Consider the following 18,559-nt stretch of genomic DNA (forward strand, 5'->3'; position numbering starts at 1 on the left):
GGGATTATGTCACAACACAGAATTAACTAACTTCAAATTCAGAAATGGACAATGAAAATGGAAAAATATTATACTTAATATTTTCCTGGAGGATGCATTTGGGATTAGCCTTTGAAGATGGTAATAGTGAAAAATGAAGTGAAACAGACAATGATTTTCCAGAATAAGAGCACTTAAAGAGGAGGATGCTATTCATGTGGCACAGCTTGAGGCAGGCATCAGGTGCAGGTGGAGATGGGCCTGGCTCAAGTTGGAGGCCAGAACAAAAAAAACTAAGAAATAAGGCAAATTTCATTTGAATCTTAAATTTGTACATCAACATGTACTTGAGCGGTGTAAATAAATGTTTTTCTGCGTGAAGAAAATGAGTTTTTTTCACCTTACTGTACTCTTCAGCTATTCCAGATTGCTTAATTTATATTCAAATATAATTTATGTTCAAATAAAATAAAATGTTTATTTATTTATTTTGATTTGTCACCTTTCATGCCTTTGGTGTTTGCATGTGTGCATTTAAAAAAAAAAAAATGTTTTGTGCAACAGCTGTGACATCATTAACACAGCGTCGTGTAGTGTCCGAAAGCTGTTACAAATAAGATCACTATCTAGTCTACTAAGTAGTGCAACCCCACATGGGGAGTCGGTAATACTGACTGAGTGAACCATTTCGGACACAGCATAATCCTCTTCTTTCCTTCTATGTTGTTGTTGTGTGATGACATCATGGTGCTGCTTTTGTTGTGTTGTTGTTGTTGTTGTTGTTCAGACTACGCGCTGGGCAAGGATTGCATCATGCACGGCTACATGCTGAAGTTGGGGAACCCGTTCCTCACGCAGTGGCAGCGGCGCTACTTCTATCTCTTCCCCAACCGGGTCGAGTGGCGGGGAGAGGGAGAGTCACGGGTCAGTCACTGCCACTCATCACGACTCCCGCGTCATATACGTCCGTACGTGTTAGCGTGCGTGCGTGTAAACGCTCTCACTTTGTGTGTGTGTTTGTGCGTGTGTGTGTGTGTTGAACACGCAAAGGAAACATGGCTGGTGAAACACTTGACGCAGCTCAAAGACTCGGTGAGTGGCTGCCGTGTTGTTGGCTTGTAGACTCTGCCCCGCCCCCCTCCTGCTGCTAGTTGAACAAGTGCCTGTCGCGTCACCCTCACACATTGATGCTCAGCTGTCATGTCTCGCGGGAAATTTTGGAAGTTAAAACCGAAGAACGACACCAGGTCCCAGGCTCTAGACTCCAGTGTCAAGCCATCGGGTCCGGGTGTCTAGCCCCAAATCTAAAATGAATCCCGAGTCTCGAACCCAGGTCTCTAGTCCTTAGGTCCAAGACTGTACTATAAGGCATCAGGTCCAGGGCCCTCATTTATCGAAGAGTACATTCTACCTTCATTCATAGGACTGAAATTTAAAATGTAAGCAGAAAAAGATCTGCATTTATCGAGGGTTATCCCGATACAACAGTTTCACTTCCGATACAATACCGATATTGCAGCCTTGAGCGGTGGCCAATCCTGATATTGATCCGATACAATATCAGCACCAATCATACATAATTTTAATACTTATTTTGTATTATGGAATGATAGAAACGGCTTCAATCGAAATTATATGACTCAAACAGAGAACAATAGAGGGGGAAAAGCTACCCATTTATTATAATCCAATGAGTTAGATGAAGAAAAAAAAACATCTGAAGCATAGATACAAATTGTACTATGTACTATATTCTACTATAATTATATAAGACAGACTTTGTCAGGTATGCACAAGTGTATACAGAACAAAATTTTGTTGCATTTGGCTCAGCACAGCGTTTGGAATAAATACATTTAAAAATGTAATTAATCAGAATCAGAATAATCTTTATTTGCCAAGTATGTCCAATAATTAGTTAATGCATAAATAAAATCAAAATGCACAAATGTAGTTTATATACCTCTGCAGCAGTAACTAAACATTGGGATTTTGAGAAACACAGTCATCAGAATCATCTGATTCTGAACATAATGTGCTAAGCGACGCTTCGCCTTCCGCTCACACCGCTTTCGCTTGCTCCTCCGTCGGCTTGCGCCGCTCAGCCGGGCCGCTGCCGCGTAGGCCGCCGGCTCTTTCCAGGTCCAGCTCTCTGAGGCGACTGAAACCCAGAGGCCCCGGATGGTGGTCATTCCAAGAGCAAGTGCTGACCATCATATTTTTGCCACGGATTTTTGCGATTTTTGGCCAAAATAATTGTAACTGCCACAGTTGTTTTGGCTGACGCTGTTGTGATCACGTGGGCTCCGCATGCGGGTCCGACGCTGCTCGATAGAAGAGCCGGAGCGGAACGGACCGCTTGTATCCGAGCGCTTATGTCGGACATTCGATATAATCCGATACTTAAAAGAAAAAGGGATGGGTGTCTGTAATGCATTAAAAGACCTGGGGGGCGGGCAGGGCAGAGGAGCAAAGCGTCGAGACCGCGAACCGGCGTTGACGTACTGAATCTCAGTCCGAAGCCCAAAACTCCGCAGCAGCCCCCCAAGGAACCCTAAGTATGAGCGTGTGCCAGGATCCGAAAAAATATTTACAGTGAATGGTGTGTGTGTGTGTGTGTGTTAAGTGAGTGAGCGAGAGCCACGTTTCCTACAGGCCGGGCCGATCCGATCCGGTCCGGCGGGTCGTCCACAGGGAGCGAGGACTGTTGCACCCAGCCCTGCGATACCGCCCCCGGAACACCCACCCTCCCCATCTTAGCCAATGCCCGCCCCAGAGTGCGGGAAGTGGACCCAGCCTAGGCAGTGACGAAACCCCACAGCAGACCCCAGGGTCAGCAGGGTACCCCCCGCAAGAAGAGGGGGAGGCGACCACAGCCGGACGCAAGGACCGGAGAAAAGAGGAGGAAGCAGGCCCTGGAAGCGACAGTGGGCCCCACCGCCCCTCCCCAGCAGCCGGAGCGGCTGCCAGTTGGCACCACCACAGCACCCGCGGAACATGAGCCAATCCACCACCAACGCACGCCGGGAGTAAAGAAAACACGTGATGATTGCTTTTAGGTTTTTACACTGTGTCTTGCTTACAAAATGTAATAGATGTCTGACATTATTTGTGCAACTTCGACCTTAAATTATCTTCCCGGATACAAGCGGCCGACACCCTGCGGTTTCCTCCCTTAGAGAAGCTCGGTCATCCAGGAGGATCTCAGAGTCGAGCCGCTGCTCCTCCACGTCGAGAGGAGCCAGATGAGGTCCCGGACACCTCCCCGGCGAGGTGTTCGGGGCACGTCCCGCCGGGAGGAGACCCCGGGGACGACCCGGGACATGCCGGAGAGACTACGTCCTTCGGCTGGCCCGGGAACGCCTCGGGATCCCCCCGGAAGAGCTGGATGAAGTGGCTGGGGAGAGGGAAGTCTGGGCGTCCCCGCTAAAGCTACTGCCCCCGCGACCCGACCTCGGATAAGTGCTAGAAAATGGATGGATGAATGGACGATTTTTTTTTTAGTCTCCATATTTCAAGAATATTCAAGTTGTCCATACACTGCTCTAATATATTGACGCATAGTGGCTGGTTGCTATTTTTGGAATTTGAGCGATCAATGAAGGGTTTAAGAAGTCGCCCCCCGTGATAATTGTGGAATTGGCTGAAAAGTGAAGTGTGAAAATAGCTTGTGGACAAAGGCTGGCTCATCTTTATTAGGAGCGTATACATTGATGATTTGTTAAATATTGTTGCCTGTATAATTATGTATCGGCCTTCTGAGTCCGCTACTGTACTATTTATTTGTCAAAAGTAGTCTTATATAAACTAGTATTGAGACTTCTCTTTGTCTGCTGTTATAATAAGCCGAGAAAGCCAGAGTGAAATTGGAATCAGTCAGGTATTTTTCTTCGCTTTTGATTAGATGTGTGAGATCTGTTTTAAATTTAGTGAAATAATCTTAATTCTCTTTGCCTGTGATCAAATGCCATTAACATTCCACGATACAAATGTTATGTGTGACATAATGCGTGCGTGTATCGTAATTTTGCATGAATTGGGTACAAATGATATGTTATTATGTTGATGTTATTTAAAGCCGGTGATAAGAATGATTTATTTCAGTCCAGTCAAGCCAGGGTACAGAAAGGTTAGCAAACATACAACCCCAAATCTAATGAAGTTGGGACGTTGTGTTCAACATCAATAAAAACAGAATGCAGTGATTTGCAAAACAAACATGAGTGCTGAAGGAATCAAATGGCGTGTAGCGGTTTGTCGTGTATTGTGACAATTGTGTGTTTAACGCGTGTGAGTGCAAGGGGAGAAGGAACACAAAGCGAAAGTCATGCGTGGTTCCTTTTTTTTTTTTTTTTTTTTAAACGGAGCGAACAAAATACAACAAGCTTTTGACAATAAGGAGACCCAATCAGAAGTACTTATCTAGTAGAGCCAGGGGATGACGTTGGCATCACGAAACAGTTTGAGCTTGTTGACATCCAACCACACTCATTTGCCTTTCTTACGGATGTTCTACATCAAGTTTTTACGCCCCTCGTTGATTTCCTTGGGGAGCTGGTCGTTCATTCCAAAAGATGTCCCTTTGAGCTCACCACCTTGTGTTTTCACAAACTTTTTTTTGGGGAAGTGTTCAAACTTAGCGGCGATGGGACGTGGTCGGTTTCCTGAACGAATATGAACAGGGTGAAAGGTCATCTTGTCGTCTGCATCTCGTTGTATCTTGAGCGCGGACATCATTCACTTTTTAATCTGCGCCTCGGGTTTTCCGGAGCGTTTTCTGGAATGCCCGAGAAGGTGAGAATGCCGCGCATGCTTCTTGATTGAATGTCCAGCATGGTTTCCTTCATGATTTTCTATTCCATTCTGAGCGTTTTCAATTCCGCTGTTGTGGATATCAAGTTTGATCGAAGTGCAGCATGATCTAATCGTAGCTCCTCGACCTGTTTTTGAGCTCGGTGATCACTTGGCGCAGCAAGTCGAGTGTAATTTATGATTTCTTGTCGATTGAGTGGGGGGCACTGGCCCGTGAGTAAATCTTCAGTCCAAGTCGATGAATCTGCCTTCTTCCTCTTCAGAGGTTGTTCAGCGCGGGAGCTGGGATTCTCCATGTCGCAATGTTTTCGTCACGTCGTCTCTCGCGTTGTCACAGCATGTCACTTGCGCTTCCTGTTTCCCACGATGCTTTGCATCCTCGTCTTATAGTTTGACTCTTTGTGTCGCAGCAAAACCTTCTGACGATGGAGCAAATCGTTTCTGTGGAGGAGACGCAGATTAAAGACAAAAAGTGCATCCTGCTGCGTATCAAAGGAGGGAAACAATTTGTGCTGCAGTGCGAGGTAACGCACGCACACACACTCGGGGCGAAAGGGTTTTTGAAAAGCATCCAGATGGTTCAGTTCGGTCCGCATGTGTCCCGTTGGGTTCGGCACGCGCAACTTTTTTGTTCTCATTTACTATTGAGCGTGTCCACCTGTTCATACAAAAGAATAGGTTGGCTATCTGCAAATGCACGATAGTGACAAAAGTACTGGCTCATCTGCTGTAACTCCTAATATGATCTGAAGTGGCATCCCCTTCTTAATCAATAGGGTTCAATGTGATATTCGTCCACACTTAACAGCTTTAATTCTTCTGAAAAGGATGTTCACAAGGTTTAGGAGTGAGCTTATGAGAATTGATGAGCATTCTTCCAGAAGCGCATTTGTGAGGTCACACACTGATGTTGGACGAGAAGGGCTGGCTCTCAGTCTCCGCCCTAATTCATTTCAGATGTGTTCTATTGGGTTGAGGTCAGGACTGTGCAGGCCAATCAAGTTCCTCCACACCAGACTCTGTCATCCATGTCTTTCTGGACCTTGCTTTGTGCATTGGTGCACAGTGACGTTGGAGCAGGAAGGGGACAGCTCCAAATTGATCCCACAAAGTTGGGAGCATGCAATTGTCCAAAATCTCTTGGTATGCCGAATCCTTCAGCGTTCCTTTCATTGGAACTAAGGAGCTAGTCTTTTGGATATTTCCATGCTCCCAACTTTGTGGGAACAGTTCTTCCATTTCTAACATGGCTGTGTACCAGTGCACAAAGAGAGGTCCATAAAGACATGGATGACAGAGTCTGGTGTGGATGAACTTGCCTGGCCTGCACAGAGTCCGGATCTCAACCCGATAGAACACATTTGAAATGAATTGGGGCGGAGACCGAGAGCCAGGCCTTCTCGTCCAACATCAGTGTGTGACCTCAAAAATGCGCTTTTGGAAGAATGCTCATAAATTCCCATAAGCTCACTCCTCAACCTTGTGCACAGCCTTCCCGCAAGAGTTGAAGCTGTTATAACTGCAAAGGGTGGACCGACGTCATATTGAACCTATGGATTAAGAAAGGGATGTTACTTTAGATCATGTGTGAGTCAAGGCAGAGGAGCCAATACTTTTGGCAATATCGTGTATATCAGCTTTGTGCTCAACTAAACAACCCCAGATTACATACTGACTAAAGTACATTTGTGACTAAATTGGACAAATTGGTTTGGCGGTTAACCGTGGGATTTTTCATATGTAAATTAGGTGCCTTGGCTCAGCAAAGGTCTTCTGATCAAACGTGATTGAGCTCGGCTTATGCAGAAAGTTCACTATAAACTTCATTCTTATGTTAGTAGCAGCATTGCTATACGCTTCCGGTCAAGTCCACAAATACATGTTTTTGGCTAAAGCGCCACCACATTGAATTTGAAATGAAACAAATAAGATGTGCTTTAACTGCTGCTTTTCCGCTTTAATTTGAGAGTATTTACGTCCAAATAAGGTCAATGGTGTCGGAATTGCACCAGTTCTCAGGTCCTGTCTTCCACTTTTTAAAGGCTAGGTCGCTACATGCTAGCATCGCGTATCCTCACGTGAAGCAAAGTTTCCGTGCTAATCAAAACATCTCAGTCAGTCACCAACATTATAGCGATATCACTTCCGCGGTACTTTTTTGAGGACCTTGTTGCTTGAGCCGTCGGCGGGAAGGAGGGTCGTCAAGTGGACAGTTGTGAGTCGGACGCAGTCGGAGAGCTTACGTCGGAGAGAGAAAGACGCGGAAATGCCGTCGTAAGCTTACTGTTTCTCGCAGCTCTGTGTCTGTTCTCTCCAGACGCGCCCCGCTGCGATTTGATTGGCTGCTGCATCGCTGGACGGCATGACAAAGATGACGTGCCGCGGCGCCATCTCGGCTAACTTGCTACTGTGCTGTGGCGTGACATTGTCGCCTCATTTATAAATGGGGGGGGGGGGGGAGTTGTGCATGTTATGAAACGAACGGAACACATGCGGCCCGAACCGAAACAGTCAGACCAAACCGGTTGGATGATTTTCAGAAACCGTCCCTCTTCCCTAATGTGTGCGCGCACACACACGGACACCTGTAAGCACGCGCATAAATACCCTAACCTACATTCACACCAACACACACGCATGGACCCACACACATACACACACTTGCATGTACCTGCCAACACACACACACATACATGTGTACGTACACACGCCCACACCTGCGTGCACATGCTCGGACTCACACTGAAAGGCCCGTACGCGTACACGCGCAAACTTTTCACTGTCGCTGCTGTTGTCCGCAGAGCGATCCCGAGTTGGTGCAGTGGAAGAAGGAGCTGACCGAGGCATTCACCGAAGCTCAGAAATTGCTGCGTCGTGCTCCCAAGGTCATCGGCAAGAGTCGCACCGGCGGCGTGGTGGAGCTCTCCAAACCCCCCCTCACGCACCGCAACAGCAACGGCCTGTGAATGCGCACGCACGCACGCACAATACATGCTATACACACACACGCACACATGCGCACTCTCACACACGCGTTACGACCAATTGTAGTTTTCCCGCCATGGGACTTTGCCAGATGTGGAGCAGAAGCAGCATGTGAAGAACTTTGCATGAACCCCCCCACCCAGGACCCCTCAACACACCCCCGCCCCCCACTCTAGCAAGGACCCCAGGGGCACGCCCCCCCCCCCCCAAGTATTATGAAGTGCGTCAAGTGCCAACATGGCCTCTTACTGGAGGGGGCGGGCTGAACATTCCACTGCGGCAAACAGGAAGTGAACACAACACAAACTCGTCTCTGATTGGCTGCCGCTCACCCAGTCGGTAAAGACTCTGCGATTCCGCTGCACTATGTTGCTATGGTAACTACACACACTGGTTGGGGGGCGTCAGGGGAGTCTTGTATATATTTGTGTTCAGTGTTTGCAACAGCATCTGTATGGGTAGAGGGAGGGAGGGGCGGGGCTAAGACAGGAAGTAGTTATTTGTCACCATGGCGACGCTGCATTCTCACAGGAAACAGGAAGTGAGCTCTGAAAGGAGGCAGAGTCAATCAACATTAGCCCTGTTAGCATCTTAGTTGGTGCTAGAAACACCCAAATGAGTTTTTGGTGCAGAGTGCAGAACAGGGACACGCTCTAGAATGTTCTAGAATGAAGTTCGAAACAAACTACAGTGTAGCATGCTGGACAGTGTTTTCTACAACATGCTAAAACTAATTTTCCAGAATGTACCTCAACATTCTAGAAGGATCTCGTGGGTTCTGCAATATAAGAGAGCATTCTGGTGATTGCTAATGAACAATCTGTATTATTCGGCATTTTCAAGCGTTCTAGAATGTTCTATAACAGTATAAACAAATTCAAATTGTTCTCGAATATGCTCCAAAAATAATTTTTTAAAACCTAGCTGGATCCAGAGGGTTCTGCAACATTATGGAGCGTTCTGGTCTTTGACAATGAATGTTCTACAAGGTTCTGCATCACTATAGTTATCTACAACTATTTTTGAGCGTTCTAGTGTTTGACAATAAATGTTTCCAACATAGTAGAATGTTCTACAACATTATAGAGCAATCTACATTCCAAAACATCCCAGCATGATGTACTATATTGTAGAATGTTCCAAAATAAATGTATGACTACATTTTAAAATATTTTAAAAACTGAACTATAATGCCTGGAATGGTAAAAAAATGATTGTTCTACAACTTTGTACAACAGTCAAGAAAGAGCTACAACGTACTAGGAGCGTTTACAACATAAAACATTCTAGCATATAATGCAATGTTCTAGAATATTTCAATCTTAATGTTTCATCTACAGTACTTTGTAGAATGTTCTAGAAAGTTCTAAACACAACTGTAATGCCTGGAATAAATGTTCTACAATTTTTTAGAACAATTTAGAAGGTTCTGAAATATACTTAGTCTACAACATAAACCATTATTCTAGAAGGGTCTACGACATTCTAGGAATTCCAAAATGAATGTTGTAGGATGACAACAATGTTCTATAACATTCTAGGATCTAGAGAGTTCTGCAATGTTATAGTGTTTTAGTGTTACACCATGAACGTTCTACAGTGTTGTACCGCATTCTAGAGGGTTGTATGTTGTATATCTATATACTTCATTCAAAATCATTCTTGAATGTTCTAGAGCGTTCCGTCGTGAAAGAGCATGGCGGCGCTAGCAATGGTGACGCCGAAAGGAGCCCTGTGACTGAGCCGTCGAGTGCGGCGGAGGAGTGAGCGTGGTTCGCCCGATTAGCATCGTTAGCGCCGGTTGGCTTGCTGGTTTGTTTTGTTTGTGACGGCGGGTGGGCACCGTCGCACCTCTCGCGGTGTCTTTTTCATTTTTTTTAGGCTTTTCATTTTGTGTCGTTCGTCCGTGCATCTTTTTTAGCGCCATGTGCTAACTCGCTACATGCTAGTGTCAATGTGCCAAACGAAGGGGGCGGAGCCAGCGGGAAGCCTTACACGTCCCGTCGCGCCGACAAGATGGTGGCCGGTCGCCGTTTCTCCCAAGGGAACAAAAACTGACCAATCGCGTGACCGCCGCCACTCCCCACTTCCTGTTCATGCTGTTTGGACGCTACCGGAGCACAGTGACAAAATAAAAGTATAAATAAATGAAATAAAGAAATATATGTGTATAAGAAAGCTTTACGTTTATTTAAAAGATTTAATGTAGAAAAAAATTCAAGAACATTTGGGGGATTTTATTGTGATTTTCTTTCAGGTGTTTGTGGTGAACAATCTTGCACATAAAGACTTTCAAAACAAAAGCCTCCTCTGGTCTTTTTATTAGGGATGCGCCTCACGTCATTGTGGATTATGATGAATTATTGATTATTGCCATGATATCATCGTTGACACACAGGAAGTTGGACCACCAACAGTTAAAACTAAAACTTTTTTAGTCTGGCTCACTTCCTGTTGCCTTTACCAGTCGAAGCAGGACTTGCCTCGAGTCTCTGGTCCCAATTCATCTGGTCAAGATTTTAAGTTCCAGGTCATCAGGTTGAAGTTTTACTTCCTAAGTTATCTGGTCCAAGTCTCTAAGTCCCAGGTCATGAGGTACAATTTTCAAGCTCCAGGTTATCAGTCCAAATTTGTAGTCCACAGGACGAAGTCCAGTTCCTGGTCATCAGGAATAGTTTTCAAGTCCCTGGTCATCAGGTCCAAGTCTCTAATAGCAGATCAACAGGTCTAGTCTCACGTCATCAGATCAATTCTAGTCCTACTTTCAAGCGATCAGGTCCAAGTCTAGGCCCCAAAACATCAGTTGTTAATTTAGCGCCACTGAGACGTCCCTCAAAGCTCTGTCCTGAGTTGTTTTTGTCTTTTCGATGCTTGTTTCACTTTGGAACTTACACTTCGAATCAAGTCCGTAAAACTCTTGTTTTGGTAAATGTTAGCGTTTTGGAATGCTGCCTAGCTAGCATGGTGTATTTCCACACAAACTACTAATACTTACACTAGCAGTCATAAAAAGATCAATATTTGCATTTTCCTTTCATCTCTTCCAACTTTGCTAGAATTTTAGTAACCGTGTGTTATGAGCAACTTGTAGTACAGTATAGCTTTTTTTCCATTTTTTTTTTTCAGGTCCAAGTTTCAAGTTCCAGATTATAGGGTCCAAGTAGAGTCAAATGTCCGCAAGCCCCAGGTCCAGATCTCAAGCAGGTCTGGGGTCCTGAGTTCAAAGTCTATAGTCTCAAGTCCTGATTTGTAAGCGGTGACGGAATTTTCAAGTGGTCGTGTCAACGTTCAAATGATGTCATAGTTTTAAAGTTGTATGAAATTGAAAAGCTAACCAACTGCCTGAGAATTCCAAAAGCTGAGTTTGACCAAATTTGGGGAAAATTGATTGATCTCCTTGACACGTCAAGACTTTGGTAATTATTGGTGAATCTAAACCTCTCTTTTTTCCGCCCCCCACTTGTGTTCCTGTTTTATTTGAATATTGGGTAAGAAAGCTTTTATTTTTTTGTCGAGCGAGCCCGTATGAGAAGTGGGCCATCTCACACGACCCCGCCCACCTGTGTGACTCCGCCCCTCCCTCCCCCTCTCTTCAGCTGCAGCCGTCAATCAAAGTGACAGCTGAGGTACCAACACCCCCGAACATGCCATTTGTCACCCCTCAAAAATAAAAAATACATTCCACTAATAAAATGTTTGTATAAATGAGTTTGTAGTCCTCCAAGAACATTCTCTAGTGGTGTTCACACAAAAGTTCAAGTTTTAAGCAGTTCTCCCCTTCCCCGGAGTGGTGTCGGTGCCCCCCCTCCGCGACCCCCCAGGGTTTTATTTATAGGACACGTCTCTTACTTGTTGAGAGTTACGCCACTCGGACACACCAGGCAGCAGGAAGGTTCGCAGAGAGTCCAGTCCTCCTCTTCGGACCTCGTAGACCTCCTTAACGGTAACTTGATTCTTTTAATTCTGAATTAGTTTATTTTGAGTTTTCTTGTTTTTGGTAGCACTCGAAGGGAGTTTTTTGGGGAGCCCTGAGGCCTGAGACTTTGCTGCTGGACGGGATTTGGTTTTTGCGGTGGCCTTCGTGGGGAATTTGTCCGCATCTGGATCTGGTTCCCAGCAAAGTGGGAGGAGCCAAGCGTTGGTCTGTGATGTCACTTTGGATCAAAGAGTCTACAAAAAGTGCTGTGAGCTGCCCTCACGGCCAAGGCCCAAAGGGTACAGTCCGCTTTAGTGGCCTCATAACTAATAATTCGGCGTTTTATTGAAAGTTGTGCCGCTCCAGTCGTGACTACATTGTTAACCCCTATACTAGGAAATGTGGTACAGTCCGGTCCTGCTCAGCTAACAATTGGACAGACAAACAGGCCACCATTTTCTCTGAAGAATTTATTTTCACTTTTTGCCATTTGAGTCGTGACAAAAACATCCTCCTTCCTCCAGAATAACAAACGGTACAGTCCTGTTGTAATATGTTGTGGGGGAAATGACTTGCTCCAATAGAAAATACTTGAAGACAAAGTTACTTGTGCGGTGTATTATGTTTGCAAAGAGGTCAAACAATGAAACATCTGGGAAGTTGATTTTTATAGCTTTGACTTACAGAGACACTGAAACCGGTGATTCTCAAAGTTGTACGCAAGTATGACAAAGAACATGGTGAATTGTTTAAATTCAATCGCACTTTCTTCTTCAATTCAATTGCTTGGGTTGACTTGCGAGGATGGGATGAACTCTCCCGACGTATCATTTTAATCAATGACACCCTAATCAATTAGCCATTTTTCAACATATTAGCGATGAAACATACTTTTAGGGCGCTAGCTGTTGTTCATGTGAGAGTGCAACGGTATATCACAACAAAACAACAGTGTTACTGTTCAAATTGTGCGTCATGCTACAGTGGCTCCAAAAAAATGGACATTTTCCTGTTTTTCTTGATAGGAAGAAAACATTTGCCTCATTTTGGATGACTTTTAATGTTGGTCATCATAGTGGTACTTGTACAGCTAAGAATTTGGTACTTAGCGTAAGGTGGTACTTAGCGTAAGATGTTTGAGAACAAAATCAAAAACTCGAAAAAATCAAATATGACATTTTCCAACACAAATACATCATCCTTTATTAACGAAGTTGTCCCACTATCGTACAAAAAAAACCAATTCATTTTCAGTGTTTGCTATTTGAGACATGACAAAATCACCTCTCAGAATGAAAACTGCTATCCGGGAAGGATTTGAGGGGATCCCACGTGAACTCAGAAGTCTCCCGCTAACAGAAAAACACCTCGAAGGAATTGATTTTCACTTTTTGCCGTTTGAGTCGCGATGAAAGCGTCAACCGCCCCTCCAGAATGAAAGTGGTGCGATCGTGACATGTTGCGACATCTTACACTAACTTGGTCGCGAAAAACATTTTGTTGACTGAAACTTGAGCAGCAGCATGATGATGATGATGATGATGATGATGATGATGTACACGTGCGTGCATGTGACTTGGTTCCCCTCAGGTTGCCGTCTGTGACATCACACCGGGCTGCCATCACTCTGACCCCGCCCCCACACACCCTACAACCCCGCCCACCAAAAACCACACAAACATGGCGCTGTCATCACGCTTAAAACTTTGGGAGAAGAAGGTGCGCCCCACGCATGTTGCACGTGTCTGCGTGTGTGTACAGGCAATGAGCTGTTGACCTGATGCATGTCCTCTAGTCCAAAACAAGTCCCAAGTCAACAGGTCCAAGTCACTAGTATTAAGTCTCCAACAAGTCCCAAGTCATTAGATCCTTATCTCAGACTCCCAAGTCATCAAGTCCAAGTCCCAAACAAGTGTCAAGTCACCAGGACCCATCCGTCCATCCATTTTCTGAGCCGTTTCTCCTCACACGGGTCGCGGGCGTGCTGGAGCCTATCCCAGCTATCATCGGGGTGGAGGCGGGGTACACCCTGAACTGGTTGCCAGCCAATCGCAGGGCACATACAAACAAACAACCATTCACACTTCACAGTCACACCTACGGGCAATTTAGAGTCTCCAATGAATGCATGTGAGGAAAGCGGAGTGGCCGGAGAAAAGCCACGCAGGCACGGGGAGAACATGCAAACTCTTCACAGGCGGGGCCGGGGATTGAACCCCGGTCCCCAGAACTGTGAGGCTGACACTTTAACCAGTCGTCCACCGTGCCGCCCACCAGGACCCAGTCTCAAGTCAAATCTTTAGTCCCAGATCATCAAGTCAAATACCAAGTCATTAGATTCAAGTTTTCGACAAAACCAAAGTCATTGGTTCTAATCTGCAGCCCTTATGTCATTTGGTCAAAGTCCCAAGCAAGTCCCAAGTCATGTCTTGATCTCAACCTCTCAAGTCGTCAGGTCGAAGCCCCAAAAATGTTCCAGTTCTTCAGGTCCAAGTCTGTACTCAATAGGTCCAAGTCCCAAATCCTTATGTCCTGACATACAACTTTCAAGTCATCAGGTCAATGTCCCAAACAAACCAAGTCCAAGTCTCTTGTCCCACATCCTCAGTTCAGAATCTTCAAAAAATCCCAACTCATTAGGCCCCAATCTCTAGTCTCGAGTAAGGAGGTCAAGTCCCACGTCATCAGGTCAAAATCTCTAGTCCCGGGTCTTCTATACCAAGTCTCGATCAAAGTCCCAAGTCATCAAGTGCAAGACACAAACAAGTGTGAAGTCATCAGGTCCAAGTCTCAAGTCAAAGTTTCTCCCAGATCATTAGGTCAAATACCGAATCATTAGATCAAAGTCTTTAACAAGATCCAGTTGATTATGTCCTGATCTCCAACTCTCTAGTTGTCAGGTCTAAACCACAAACAAGTCCTAAATTCTTAGGTCCATGTCTGTACTCGTCAGGTCGAAGTCATCAGTTCCAAGTCCCAAGTCATTATGTCCTACCCTACAACTTTGAAGTCATCAAGTCTAACTACCAAACAAGTCCCATGTAAACAGGTCCAAGTCTTCTGTTCCGAAATCTTCAACAAGTACTAAATCATTAGTCCCAATCTCTAGTCTCAAATCATGAGGTCAAGTTCCAAGTCATCAGATCAATTCTCGTCCTAGTCTGAAGTGACCAGGTCCAGGTATGGTCCCCAAAAGAAGTCAGTTGTAAATTTAGCATCACCGAGGCATCCCTCAAGACTTTGTCCTGAGTCCCGACTCAGTTCACTTTGGAACTGATACTTCAAATCAATACGATGTGAAAATGCTGATTGGATCTTAGTGCTTTGGAATGCTAATTAGCTAGCATGGTCTCTTTGCACACAAACTACTAATACTAACACCAGTAATAATAAAAAGATAAAGTTTTGGTTTTACATTAATTTTTTTCTCCTTTGCTGGTGATCTTAGTTTAGTGACCTTGCATTATTAGCTCAGAACCTATAGCTTTTTTTAAGCTTCATCCACCTGCACTTTGTGTCTCATTAGCAATAGCACGCTAACAAGAGAACTGGTTTGTGGTCTAACGGATGATGTGACCCCAGATTCAGGAGGAGAATCAACCAGTGGTGGCCCTGGTACCACCGCCGCCCCTCTCAGCCCTCCCGGGCGGCTTCCTCAAGCAGCTGGTCCGAGACTCCGAGAAGGAAACCAAACAAAAAGAGCCTGACGTCAAAGACGAGAAACCAGTGAGGGTTTTCGTTTTGGTCACTAGCTTGTTAGCATAGCATGGAGACTAGGTTTCATCTCTAACTTTAGCAAAGATAATAATAATAATACAGCTCATTTATAAAGCACATGCTTGATGTGTTTCCACGATACCGCCAAGCTAGCAGGGGGCAGCATATAAGGAAGTTGAGGTCTTAGCATTAGCATCTTTGTTAGTTCATAAAGCTTGTTTGTTTTTCCTCCACCAGCCAAGCAAACTTAGCGACGACTTGGTGCAACAGTTCCTGCTTCCGGATCAGACTCCACCCATCCTGGAAGCGGAGATGTTGCTGCGAGCTGAAAAGCATGGCGACGCCCCTGTCTCCGCCCACTCACCCCGCCCACCGTCGTCCCAGAGGAGCGCCGCTCTCCCCAGGAAGACGGAAACCCGACGGGAGGTCATGCCGGAGCCGCAAACCAGGGGCACGCGTGAGAACGAGGGGGCGGAGGTAAGCCTGTGGGAGGAGGAGCAAGTGAAGACAAAGGAAAAAACTGAGGAACGTCAGGAACCTGAAGGAAGACTAGCATATGCCACCGTGACCGAATGTGACAGGGAGAAGGTACTTACAAAACAGAAGACTTCCAAATAAACCACAAGAGGCACTCTAGAACAGTGGTCTCCAACCACCGGTCCGCACAGATAGAAGTACCGGGCCGCACAGATAGAACTGAAAAAAAAAAAACATTTTAATGTTTTAATTTCTTTAATTTCTTTTAGCGGAGCGGGAGACAGGACATTCGGTACCTCACCCCGTTGATGATTAGCTTCCGATCGGGAAAGGCCTTCAGCATCCCAAAACCCCACCCCTGAGCCCCTGACCCAGGCAAAAATTGTTGTCGGTCTGCAAATAATATGTACTTCCATCAACTGGTCCCTGGCGGAAAAAAAATGTTGGGAACCACTGCTCTACAATGCATCGACACACATTCAAAACACTGTAGAACTCAAGAACACACCAAAACACCTGAAAGACCATCAAAGCGTGTGCTGTGCTTGTCAGGTGAAGGACGTGTGGTACGAGGCGGGAACTGTTTGGTACGTGCAGAAGGACGGATTCACGCTGGGTACGTTAATGCCGTTGCCGCGCGAAAGCGTAACGATCAACTTTTAGACCAGAGAGGCAGTTCTAGTCCCAAGACAATATACTCATCCCGTGAAAATTGACTAATCCCGAGTTAAGGTTCTAGTCCTGAGATTCAAAATCGGTCGCCACATTTCACCTAAACAACAAGAGAATATTCTAGTACTGAGGTAAAGTTCCAGTCCCAAGAAAAGGTACTAGTCCTGGGAGAAGGTGCTAGACCAGAGAGAAGGTTCTATACCCTTGTTACTCATCCCAAGAGAAGACTCTAATCTTGAGATTCTAGTCCAAACAGAGATTGTACTCCTGAGAAAAGGTTGTAGTTCCAAGAAAACGGTCTTGTGCCAAGTTTAGGTTCTAGTCTCAAAATAAGGTTCTAGTCCTGATATAATGACTACAGTATTCCTTAGTGTAGGTGCTAGACCGGAGAGAAGGTTGTAGTCCTAGGAGAACGTACTCGTCCCAAGAGAAGGCTCTAATCCAGAGAAAATATTCTACACTAGTTCCAAGCGAGAATATCGTAGTCCCGAGATAAATCTTGAGATTTTAAATCTGTTGTGATCGGTCTCTTCAGCCACTCAGCTGAAGCCCGACGAAGGGACACCCGACCTTCCCCAAGGCCACGTGAGACTCCGCCTCCACACCGACGGCTCGCTGCTTGACGTTGCAGAAGACCACGTTGACAAAGTCAGTCATATGACCCAAATTTGATACATTTTTTAAGAGAATTTTTTAATGAAGGCGACCCCTCCTCCTCAGTGTAACCCCACCCACCTGGACCTGTGCGAGGACCTGAGCGAGCTACCGAGCATCAACGAGAGCGGCGTCCTGCACGCGCTCATCAGCCGGTCTAAGGCTAACATGCCGCTGACGCACGCCGGACCCAACCTCGTCAACCTCTGGCCGCCTCTGCACACTCACAGCAAGGTGACACACCGGTGGCACGTTAGCATGTTAGCATAGAAACCTACAGGAAGTCCTCGAGTTACGACGTACTCGACCTACGACGTTTCGACTTTACGACGCCCGTGCCTCGTCCGCCATTTTGTCCCGGCAGCATAGTGTTTCTGCTTAGCTAGCGCATAGCGCTTGTCTGTGTTTGTGCGCCGGGAGTATCTTTGCCTTTTTCACCCTCCTTTTTTCACACTCTCAGCAGTAATGGTAAGTACAGCATCTTTTTTTTTATTTGAATGTATTTTAGTTTCTTTATACAAAGTGTTAACCTTTCCCGCTACGGTCACCTGACCGTGGTCGGGAGACGGAAGGGTGAACTCCCTTCTCTCGTTGCGCAGCTGAGCCGGGTGGCGGCAACAATAAAGGCACAAAGCGCCGATTTGCTGCTTCGATGGCTTCCTTAGCTCCTCTGCACATTCGACATCAACGCGTCCTCCGCTAATCGCTACTCTTCCCCGGTCGCCGTCACGACACTTGCCACTGTACACACTCGCACCGGCGCACACTCCTTCCTCCTTCGCAGTCCCGTCTCACTCACACGTCGACGCACACGCCCACACACACTGAGCTTGCTGTCACAATCGCGTGCGACAATACCCGTAACAGAAGTATTTCGCCGTAAATTTCGACTTTAGCGGTGAAATCCGACTTACGCTGAAAATCGTGTTACGTCGCCAGCGTAGGAACGGAACTCGTTCGTAAATCGTGGACTTCCTGTATTGTATGGAAATGCCATATTGGATGTGGCAGACCTCCCTGTTAACTATAGACAAGCTTCTTGTACCAAGAAAAGGTGCTTGCCATTTGAGAAGGTACTAGTCCTGAGAGGTGCTAGACCAGGGAGAAGGTTCTCGTCCCAAGAAAGGTACTCGTCGCAAGAGAACAGTCTAGTCCCAAATTAAGGTTCTAGTCCCAAAAAAAGGTTCTCGTCCCAAGAGGTTTTATTCCTGAGAGAAGGTTGTAGTCCAGCGTGATGGGTCCAGTCTTGAAAGAAAGATTTTAGTCCAGTGAGAAAGTATATATAAGTATATTTATACATAATACCAAGAGAATAGATTAGTCCCAAGTGAAGGTTCAAGTCACAAG

At 45.8% G+C, this 18,559-nt stretch overlaps 2 protein-coding genes across 12 annotated transcripts in view; both read left to right on the forward strand.

Moving 5' to 3' along the window:
- The window catches only part of grk3 (G protein-coupled receptor kinase 3), a 48,543-nt gene extending 38,464 nt beyond the window's left edge, over positions 1-10,079 (forward strand). Inside the window, exons 19-22 of one of the 6 annotated variants that reach the window (XR_009792165.1) lie at positions 767-903; positions 1,030-1,071; positions 2,606-3,021; positions 5,202-5,315. Coding sequence is in view for 2 of the 6 variants with exons in the window: in XM_061800249.1 (XP_061656233.1) it covers positions 767-903; positions 1,030-1,071; positions 5,202-5,315; positions 7,593-7,757 (458 nt within the window). In the remaining 4 variants the exon portion in view is untranslated. Of the gene's footprint in view, positions 1-766; positions 904-1,029; positions 1,072-2,605; positions 3,039-3,158; positions 4,198-5,201; positions 5,316-7,592 lie in introns of those variants that run through there. The other 5 variants (XR_009792162.1, XR_009792163.1, XR_009792164.1 and 2 more) reach the window with 5 other exon arrangements.
- A 1,508-nt stretch (positions 10,080-11,587) lies between these two features.
- LOC133490319 (unconventional myosin-XVIIIb-like) overlaps positions 11,588-18,559 on the forward strand; it is a 28,817-nt gene continuing 21,845 nt past the window's right edge. Inside the window, exons 1-7 of one of the 6 annotated variants that reach the window (XM_061800243.1) lie at positions 11,588-11,719; positions 13,283-13,411; positions 15,275-15,418; positions 15,647-15,997; positions 16,439-16,502; positions 17,094-17,206; positions 17,279-17,446. In XM_061800243.1, coding sequence (XP_061656227.1) covers positions 13,373-13,411; positions 15,275-15,418; positions 15,647-15,997; positions 16,439-16,502; positions 17,094-17,206; positions 17,279-17,446 — 879 coding nt within the window. In that variant the 5' untranslated portion in view covers positions 11,588-11,719; positions 13,283-13,372. Of the gene's footprint in view, positions 11,992-12,038; positions 12,228-13,282; positions 13,412-15,274; positions 15,419-15,646; positions 15,998-16,438; positions 16,503-17,093; positions 17,207-17,278; positions 17,447-18,559 lie in introns of those variants that run through there. The other 5 variants (XM_061800244.1, XM_061800245.1, XM_061800246.1 and 2 more) reach the window with 5 other exon arrangements.

The sequence above is a fragment of the Phyllopteryx taeniolatus genome, chromosome 15 (genome assembly GCF_024500385.1).
Source record: "Phyllopteryx taeniolatus isolate TA_2022b chromosome 15, UOR_Ptae_1.2, whole genome shotgun sequence".
In the NCBI taxonomy this organism is placed as follows: Eukaryota; Metazoa; Chordata; class Actinopteri; order Syngnathiformes; family Syngnathidae; genus Phyllopteryx; species Phyllopteryx taeniolatus.